The sequence below is a fragment of the Pagrus major genome, chromosome 19, assembly GCF_040436345.1.
Source record: "Pagrus major chromosome 19, Pma_NU_1.0".
Lineage (NCBI taxonomy): Eukaryota > Metazoa > Chordata > Actinopteri > Spariformes > Sparidae > Pagrus > Pagrus major.
This window is the reverse complement of record NC_133233.1, coordinates 29,329,707-29,340,064: the sequence shown is the minus strand read 5'-3', so window position 1 is coordinate 29,340,064 and position 10,358 is coordinate 29,329,707. Positions and strand designations below refer to the sequence as shown.

Sequence of the window (10,358 nt, the reverse complement as noted above, 5' to 3'; positions counted from 1 at the left end):
CTCATTCCCAGGACGTCAAACAGCCACATGTTGGGTTGGTAAAGCGTCCCGAGCAGCAGCAAAGAGAGAAAATAAGAAACTCTCTGCAGATACGAGACACTAACACGCCTTTTCTCCCCATTCAGCCTCCCTCTCTGTCTGTTCACGTCTTTTACGTCTTTGTTTCGTCTCGCTGCGTCTGCGACCTGATGATTGATGATTACTTATTGAGATTATTTGAATGTTTTTCACTAAACAAAGACGTTTGTTCTCTCTGTGAAGCTATAAAATATTTGTTTCCAAACAAAATGTAAAGTTAAAGTGACTCCTGGATGTTTTAGTGACATTTCAGTTTTATTTGATCATCAGGATAAAATGGATATAAACTCTCCTGTTTCTGTGGCTCTAGTTGTTGCGATGCGTCTTGTATCGTTGGCTCTGATGGAAATAATTCATTAAAGTCACAGAGGATGCTAACAAGTGGATTGTTGGACAGGAGACATTAAAATGTCCTCTAACTCTCCTCATCAACGCTCGGACTGGACGACAAAATCAAAATCAAGTCTATTTCTGAACAAACTCCTCGACATCGATCCAGATATCTTCAGTAACGTGGCTGTAAGGACTGAATGTGTGAAGAGTGTGAGAACAGTCTGTGAGTTTAAAGTCAGGACTTCACTTCTTCCTGTCGAGGATGAAAAGAGAAAAACAAGCAGAGATAATGAAGTCAGTCGAGCGAGAGAGGGCGAGCGACATAGAGACACACAGAGAGAGAGAGAGAGAGAGAGGAGGTTGGTCAGTGTTCGCCTCAGTGATCGTCTCCGTCAGTCTGAGGCCTCAGATCAGCTGCAGCCGCCTCACTGCTTCAGATAAACTGAACATTTCAGTCATCAGAACCAAACCTGTGACGTCTTCAGAGTCTCACGTTGGTTCTTTATTTCTGACCGACCTCTTTCTGACCCGACTGTGAGACGACGACGTGCAGCAGCCTCACAGGTCACCGACTCATCGGAGGTTTGAATCAGTGACCGGATCACTTCCTGAACTTTCTCACACTGGGAGCCGCTCGGAGAGGTTTGATGGACCGGAGGTTGTGTCAGAGCGACTGACCGAGGCTGATGTGAAACTCTTGAGTCAGTTCTGGTTCAGATGCAGCAGAGACTCGGACACAACGGAGCTGAAAGAGCTTTGAGTTTACCAGGAGAGGCAGCTGCATCCACAACATCCCTTCATACCGTTTTCCCACCAGCACTAATCAGACCGAGTCGATTTGCTTTCCCATCACCAGTTTTACTGCGACGAGCCGAGCCGAGCCGAGCCGGGCGGTGACATCTCGACTGCAGCCGACCCGGAACAAACACCGCCTCCTCCTGACGTCGATACTGAACTCACGTCTGTGCAGAAACCTGAGAGAAAGAGGTTTTAAAGTCGTGTTCAGCTCTCAGGACGTCTGCAGCTTCTGACTGGACCTCTTTACTTTCTCTCGTCCTGTTTGTTTCAAACATCTGCTGAGTTTCACTGTTTCATGTGTTCACCTTCAGCTGGTTCATGTGTTCACCTTCAGCTGGTTCATGTGTTCACCTTCAGCTGGTTCATGTTCAGTTCCTGCTGCTGAAAACACAACGTTTCCTGTGAGGCTGCTTCAAAATAAAAGCTTCTAAATGACTGTTTTGAAGAAGTTACAGGAAATGAAACGTGTTTGTAGCTGCATTAGCGGAGCTGCTTTGTTAGCGGTGATTCTTCGACAGCACTGTGAGGATCGAGACAAACAACAGGTAGACCGCTGTGGTGGAAATGTACCGAGCAGAACCGGCCGCCAGGCGTGATGGATGAACAGCGTTAATGTTAATAATCCGTCTCGTCAGACTTTTAGCTCTGCACTCACGTCCGAACACACAGTGTTGAACCAGTCAGCAGCTACAGGCGTGGTTCAGGTTGTGTTGTGTGTCGCTGTGTTCAGACTGAAGCTTTAACTCCCACTGAGCCTCCATGACGGCTCTCTGCAGACCTGACTGACTGTCAACAAGCCGTAATTGGCCGGTGATGCAACCAATGGCTGTCAGATGAGACGTTAGTAACTATAGCGACCAGAGATTACTGAAAAGCTGTGACTTGTGTGTCAGGTGGAGGTTTGTGTGTCAGGTGGAGGTTTGTGTGTCTGCAGACTGATGATGGAGGTTTAAAGGACCGTTCCACTCTTCTATTAAAAGTTAATGATTCATCACTTACAGATTAATCACTGTTAAGAATTTAATGGATTAAAATGTGTTAACAAACAATCAGAGACGAGCACAAATACTTCAAAACATATCTTATTACAAATTACAAATACTTGCTTATTAAATATATTAAAAAATACAAATAATAATAATCAAATACAAGTCATTTGTAGTTTAAAAAGTAAAAATCTTGTCATGTAAACTGATATTAGTGCATTTTATCCACGTAGTCGCGTCAGTGTGAGTTGGATGTTGTCGGACAGAGACAGACGGAGCGCTGCACTTAAAATGAAATCAATATTTTGTGTTTTTAAGTTGATCGTTCGTCTAACTTCATCTGTTCTTTAACCTCCTGATGGAGCTGACATCTGGCATATCCAGGTTAAAACTGTTTTAATGGAACAAGTCCGACATATTTCATTTGTTATTATGATTATAATAACTTTATTTGTATAACTCTTTTTAAAACACACAGTAACAAAGTGAAACCAGCGTAGATCCATACAGACACACGTTCAACACAAACATGCTGTGAACTGAGGCGACGCTGCGAGCATTAAAGAAACGCTCACCTACAGAAATGAGTTCCAGCTGTTGTTTAAAACAGACGACAGACTCTGAAGGTCTGACGGACTGATGGAGGTCTGACCCAAAGTTCTGGTGCCAGAAGCAGATCAGCTCTGGATTTGAGACGTGGGGGAACAGATAACAGGCTCAGTAGTTCTGCTGTGTACGAGGTGCCGGACCACCCGGAGCTTTACGTGTGATTAATAACATTTAGAGACGAGTTGAAGTCGAGCTGATGAGGACTGAGTGAAGAGTTACAGGAGTCTAAACGAGAACAGATTAATGTGTGTAGTCGGACTTCGATGTGTTTTATTAATGATTAACAACTGATCGATAGTATCAATTAAAGGAACTGCTTGAATTTGCGTCCCTTCTGTTGGATCGTCTCCAGATCAGTTGAAGCGTCTCGTTCAGCAGCGATGAGTCCGACCCTGGGAACACAGTGTTTCTGTTATTTTGTCCACCCCCTCATCAGGTTCTGTGTGTCAGCAGGTTGTTCTGGTTGGCTCAGCACACTGAGGTATTCACTAATGACAGGGGAGGCCGGGGTCACGACCCCTGTAATTACTAGCTCTAATTGGCTAGCCCGCGGGGCTGCCGACCAATCAGCTGCCATCAGGAAATTACTACCCTGGATAATAGAGTGTGTGTGTGTGTGTGTGTGTGTGTGTGTGTGTTTCCCACAGTGTTTCATGTGGTCTGTATGTTGGTTCGTTAAAGGTGCAGTCTGTAAGAGTTAGCCACCTGTTAATTTCATACTGAAAACAAACAGCAGCATGTTGGTAGCGTAACCGCTAATCGCTGCTAAATGTAGCTGCTGTTAGCTAGTTAGCTCAGTTAGCTAACACAGCACATAGACGTTGAAACTTCTCCCCGACACGTTTAAAATGGATCCGTTGTTTACAAATGCAGAAAATGGCCGCTGCTCTGCTCTGTAGACGCAGCGGTGCTAGCTGAACACATTGCATTTCCTGTGACGAGTCTACTTCAAAATAAAAGTCAATAAAAAAAATAGAATTGTGTTTAATTTCGAGATTTGGATATGAATGTGTTGTTGAAATTAATGTGAAGCAACAACAAAAAATTATTAAACAGAAAAATAACTGACAGCAGATTTTACAGCCTCTGACGGACGCGAAAAACGCAGGAAAATCACACCGGTTCAGAGTTTCGGAGTGTAAACATGATTGACACCGTCGTAACCGAAGAAGAACATCGAGTTTCTTCTCGGGTTCAATTCAGCGAGCGCTCCTCTGACGACCGGAGGAAACACTGTGATTAATGTCTCAGTCAGGAGTTACTTTAAAACCTGACCTGCAGCACGATGAGCCGTAGTTTGGGATTATAATCCCTCCAGTAATCCAACATGGACGCTGGTGTTACCCTGACAAAAAACAAACATGAATCCACGTTTTCTTCTTCTCATCCATCTCTTATTTACAGCAAAACAACGTTTTAGTCGTCTGATGAAAGTTAAAATCAGCCGTGTTCACTCTCTCGATGAAAATATTGATATTCGTCTCCGGTGTATCGATAACGTATCACAAGAGGAAGTAAAACGACGTGTTGGTGGTTTGATTCCTGTCGGTGTCCTCAGAGGATGAATCATGACGGGACCTCGTTCCCATCAGGCTCGGCTTCAGTTTACACATTATGACATCATAACTTGATTATGATTCTTAATGAGAAACGCCTGAATCAACAATAATCAACGTGTTTTTGTTGTTTTTCATTTTCCAGATCTGTCGGAGAAGAAGAGCGACCTGCGTGTGTGTGACGCCGGCACGTGTCGCTTCGGAGGAACCTGCCGCGAGAACGGAGCCGACATCAAGTGTGTGTGCCAGTTCCACGTGAGTCACGCACACACACGCACACACACACACACACACACACACACACACACACACAGTGTCTGACTGCTGTTGTTGTTGTTGTGGTGATGTCATCTTACATCACATTGTGAGACTGAACCTGAGTCACTCTGATCGACTTTCTGATCAGTCAGGAGAAATTACTGTAAAATACCACGCGTGTTACCATGGTTACCTAACTATTTACATAAATATATCCATGAATCACCTGTACAGGATGTTTATAGAGTCGCTGCCTGAACGGTTCAGAACCAGAAGTGTTACCGATGTTTCACCACTGCTACCACTGCATCCACATCACAACATTGCTATCGTTGGCTGATGCTAACGTCGTTCCAGACTCGAGCTTTAACAGTAGTTTATCTGCTGTAAAATCTGTCTTCGGCTTGTTTTGGACGGAGATGCTCCGTTTAAAGCGTTTGCGGCGCCCCGACACACCGGGCCGACAGTCAGCCAGTGGTGAAGGTCCGTGGCCCGAGTTGTTGGGTGGTGAAGTGACTTTATCAGTGAAAGAGGTGTGAAGAAACGCTGCGCCATCGTCCTCTCACGCAGGCGCAGATCGTACATAAAGTGCAGCTTTTTGGTCGAGACACGACATGAGGCGACGCGACAGTCGGTGTGTCTGGACCGTTGGCTCGGTTGTTTAGTCTGCAGCTGAAATCATCACAGTGTAGATTAAGTTACATCTTATTAATCATCATGAATTCACTGTGTGTGTCTCAGTGTCATAAGAAGTACGTCCCCGTGTGCGGCTCCAACGGAGACACGTACCAGAACGAGTGTTTCCTGAGGAGAGCGGCCTGCAAGAAACAGAGAGCCATCAGCATCCTGTCAGAGGGACCCTGTTACCACGGTAACACACACACACACACACACACACATAAAAACGACCACAGTCCTGTAATAAATCAGGTGTTTCTGTTATTTAGTCCACCCTCACTGATTTAAACGTGTCAGCTGATAACATCATAACGTCTCTGTGTTTCTGTCAGACGGCGGCTCAGGATCTGGAGACGGAGGTAAACGACTTCATTTGTGGCTTTTAAACACAACATTTAGACCCCGACTACCAACAACAACAACAACAACAACAATAATAATAAATGTTGTCATGATGTTTGTGTCCGTGCAGACGATGAAGGTTCTGGTCGCGGTAAAAAGGCCTCGAAATGTGGAAACTGCAAGTTTGGAGCCGAGTGTGACGAAGACTCAGAGGACGTGCTGTGAGTACACACACACACACACACACACACACACACACACACACACACACACACACACACACACACACACACACACACACACACACACACACACACACACACACGCACGCATAAAGTGTAAAATATATGTAAGGAGTAAAAAGTGTATCCTTCAAAATAAAAGTCTAATTCACATCAGACTTGTCAGGAATTTAACTGATAACTGTCACACAAATAAGAGTGTTAACGTGTGTGTGTGTGTGTGTGTGTGTGTGTGTGTGTGTGTGTGTGTGCGTCCAGCTGCATGTGTAACATCGTGTGTAACGGCCACAACGACAACCCGGTGTGCGGCAGCGACGGCGTCACCTACGACACGCCGTGTCACGTCCGAGAGGCGTCGTGTCTCAAACAGCTGAAGATCGACATCAAACACGTGGGCCGTTGCCAAGGTAACCAGGAGACACAACACACACACACCTGAGTGATGTCAGCGAGCGTCAGAGGACGAGAGGGGGAGGAAGAGGAGAGATGGAGGAAGAGGAAGAGGAGCAGGAAGTAGAGGAGAGATGGAGGAAGAGGAAGAGGAGCAGGAAGTAGAGGAGAGATGATAGAAAATAAAGAAAAGGAGGTGAGATGGAGGAGGACAAGGAGAGAAGAGGAAGAGAGGAGGAATGAGAAGAGGAAGAGGAAATGGAGTAGAGGATAGACGAGGAGGAAGAGAAGAAGGAGGAGGAGGAAGTGGAGAAGAGATTCTAAAAAAATTAAGAAAAGAAGTGAAATAAAGGAGAGGAGGTGAGGAGTAAAAGGAGTAAGGAGGAGGAAAAGGAAAGAAAGGGTGGAGGAAAGGCATAAAAAGAAGGAAGGAAGGAGGAGGAGATAAGGAATGAGGAGAGGAAACGAAAGTGGAGTAGAGGACAGACGAGGAGGAAGAGGAGGATATAATATGTGGAGAGGAAGAGGTCAGTTAAGAAAGAAGGGATGGAAGAATAAAAGGAGAAGATGGAGGATGTGAGGAGACGCTGCTGTTTCAGCTCATCTATATTAAATGATGCCATGACCCCGATACACACACACACACACACACACACACACACACACACACACACACGGCTGACTGAACGACCAGCTGCTCACATGTTACCACGACGACCTCCTGCTCTTCATTTCTCATCTTCCTCTTTGTTCTGTCGTTTCCTGCCTCCTCCTCCTCCTTCTTCTTCGTTGGTGCCTCTGTCTCTCCTCTGTGGTCGACTCTTCTTCTTCTTCTCTCTCTGATCTCCGTCTGTGGAGCTCTGAGAGAAAAATCAATAACAGTGATGTGAGTTCGTCCACGAGGAGATCACAAGTCAAACAGGCCTTCAGCTGTTTTTACAGATCTGAGGATGAATATTGATCATAAACGTATCAGTGAATGTGTAGTAAGAATGTTAAATATGAAACAAATATCTGTCACAGAAGAAAAGTTGTAAACAACAACAGACCTCATCCCAAGTTCCTTCTTTGATTACACACCACAGCCGGATGATGATGTATTTAAGGGTTTAAATACAGAGTTTGATTTTCTCATGTCGTGTTTCTCGGATCGGTTCAGGTTCTGTAGAAAGGAGGTCGGTTCTGAAGCGTCTCAGGTCCGAGTGGTCATGAGAGCGAGAGAGAGAAACGTCTCCGCCATCATTAGTTCATTAGGATATTTCTGCTGACGAGGCATCGCCCTGAAGCAAGAAGGATATCTGTGTGTGTGTGTGTGTGTGCGTGCGTGTGTGTGTGTGTGTGTGTGTGTGTGTGTGTGTGTGTGTGTGTGTGTGTGTGTGTGTGTGTGTGTGGCTGACCTGTTTCTCTACTGTCTGGTCACATCACATTAATGGATGATGATGAGGGAGATGATGATGATGATGATGAGGATGATGAGGATGTGCAGGGTTACAGTTCGTCCTGATGGTGGCGCTAAACAAAATGCAGAGGAACACACATGAAAACAAACACGTCTTCTTCTTCTGTGGTTTCAGATAAAAGCAGGAAGGACGACAGCATCAAGACCAAACCAGACATCTACGGTAAGACCGCCCCCTGCAGTCCAACACGCTGCCTCTCAGCCAATCAGAAACCAGAGTTTTACCTTCTTTCTTTCTTTCAGCTGTGTCCAAGCCTGGTGAGGGGGAGGGGTTTGTGGACAGCCCCGCCCCCTGTCCTGACGACTACGCCCAGTTCTGTGCACACGGACACTGTGAGATGAGACACAACCTGGCAACCTGCAGGTAACGCCTGTCTGTCTGTCTGTCTGTGTGTCTTTGTGTGTGTGTGTCTTTGTGTGTGTGTGTCTGTGTGTGTGTCTGTCTGTGTGTGTGTCTGTCTGTGTCTGTGTGTCTCAACAGCAACCAAAACATTTAGAAAAACGTTTTTAAAATGTTACGGTGGGTTGCAGCTCAGTGAAACATGTTGATGAGCTTGTGTGTGTGTGTGTGTGTGTGTGTGTGTGTGTGTGTGTGTGTGTGTGTGTGTGTGTGTGTGTGTGTGTGTGTGTCTCAGGTGTGAGGCGGCGTACGGCGGTCCTCAGTGCGACCAGCTGCTGGACTTTAACATCCTGTACGTGGTGCCCAGCGGTCAGAAGCTGCACTACGTCCTCATCGCCGCCATCATCGGAGCCGTTCAGATCGCCGTCATCGTGGCCGTGGTCATGTGCTTCACCAGGTACTCGCACCGCCACCGCTCACACCACATGTAACAGCACCAGTACTGCCGTCGTGTCGTTGACGTGTCCTTCCCGTCGTGTCCCGCAGGCGGTGCAACAAGACGAAGCGTGGCCGGAGACAGAAGCAGCACCTCGGCCACTTCCCGTCAGGAACGTCCTCCAGGATGATGTAGCTCCGCCTCCTCTTCTCTTCTCATGTTTTTATGAAAAGTCTAAATTTTTCGTACCACAGACAGACTGATTTTTGATATCTCGACTTTTTGGTGCCTCTTTTTTTCCCCTTTTTTAAAATAATTTTTGGATTTCTTCAGGGGCCTTATTTTTCAGATTTTCTCCTCCATGTCTGTTGTTTTTCCGTCTCTTCGCCGTCTGCAGAGGATTTGAGACGTCGTGTTTGTCGTGATGCTGCCGTCCTCTCAGACTCTGAAACACTGTGGATCCTCCGGCAGGAAACTTTATTTATCTGATTGTATTCTCATGTTGGACCGTCCACACAAACTGCAAACACACAGATTGTCTCGTTGGTTTGAACCTGTGAGACAAAGATCGATGCTGGTTTTGTTTTGTTTTATTTTAAAGGAATATTGACAGATATTTTAACCCTGTTTATGTGACGTAAAGGTCCGGATCATGGAAGTAAAAACTATTGAACCTGCTGAGTGTCGACATTTAAATACCGCCGGATTTATGGAGCCGAGATATTTCACTTTGTAAACCATCGAGCTGGATGTTTCATACAGATCCACAAAACTAAAGTCCTCTTCATGAAGCTCATGAGATGGGACTGATTCGATTCTACTACCAAGTATTTGGGCCACAATGAGGGAAAACAAAAACGAAAATTGAGAACACAGACGTAGTATTTTAAGAATAAAATCATAAGTTTAGGAGGAAAAACTTTAAAGGTTAAAAAAGTCGTAATTTAATGAGAAAAGTCAAATGTTTCAAGAAAAAAGACAGAATATTACAAAATAAAACTAAAGAACACGGAGACTAAAATTACGACTTCATTCTCCTCGTGCTCCGACGTAACATCTTTAAAACATTAAAGAAACATTTTAGAGGATAAATCTGCTCCTGTCACTCACATGAATGAGGAGGTCGTCGTTCCTCCTGCTGGAAATATAAATATGGATTCTGGATATTTGTGAGATTTTTCGAGATGATAACTTCTGATAACTTCTGTGGGATTTAACTGTCGACTGCAGCAGCGGTTCAACACCACAGTTTAATATTTAGTTGTTCATGAAACAAAGATTCAACTTAAACAACATTTTCTTTGTTTTGTAACTGTTATCTGAACACGTGTGAGCCGACCTGTGACGGGTCGGAGCAGGTCGTGTCCTGTGTGTGGTGGAGGCCGTGACGCTCCAGGGGGCGCTCTGAACCAGACCGCAGGACTATCAGGGACAACTGAGGCCTCCTGGGTGTCGGCTCGTTTTCTGTTTCCTCTCGCAGGTTAAAAACTCCGATCGTTTGTTTGACTTTGACTTTGTGTTTGTTGCGATGAGACGCACCTGAAAACCAAAATGCTGTTTTTTCTACTGCTTAAAAAAAGAAAGGTCCGCGCCGACATGTACAGGTTGTTGTTAGGATCATGTTATTGATTCGTTTTCAGCCATTCCAGATTGGACTGGATTCCAATGTGTTTCTGTGTTTTAACGAGCTGATGATAATTTAAAGACGTTTGTTTTTTTGGGGTCGAGTTTCTTCTTTTTCTATTTGATTTGTAACGATGGTACGACGTGTCCGTGTTGGTTGTTTTCTCGTGGTAGAAGGAGTAGATGAATAAACTGGGAGGTTCCTGAAGCGTCACCGCTCTGAGGTCACA

General features: G+C 45.3%; 1 protein-coding gene across 1 annotated transcript in view; it reads left to right on the top strand.

The window, feature by feature from the left end:
- The window catches only part of LOC141014743 (tomoregulin-1-like), a 12,253-nt gene extending 2,883 nt beyond the window's left edge, over window positions 1-9,370 (top strand). Inside the window, exons 2-10 of the mRNA XM_073488646.1 lie at window positions 4,506-4,615; window positions 5,360-5,489; window positions 5,629-5,655; window positions 5,769-5,859; window positions 6,139-6,287; window positions 7,845-7,892; window positions 7,973-8,093; window positions 8,365-8,526; window positions 8,616-9,370. Coding sequence (XP_073344747.1) covers window positions 4,506-4,615; window positions 5,360-5,489; window positions 5,629-5,655; window positions 5,769-5,859; window positions 6,139-6,287; window positions 7,845-7,892; window positions 7,973-8,093; window positions 8,365-8,526; window positions 8,616-8,700 — 923 coding nt within the window. The 3' untranslated portion in view covers window positions 8,701-9,370. The remainder of the gene's footprint in view (window positions 1-4,505; window positions 4,616-5,359; window positions 5,490-5,628; window positions 5,656-5,768; window positions 5,860-6,138; window positions 6,288-7,844; window positions 7,893-7,972; window positions 8,094-8,364; window positions 8,527-8,615) is intronic.
- Window positions 9,371-10,358: the final 988 nt, after the last annotated feature.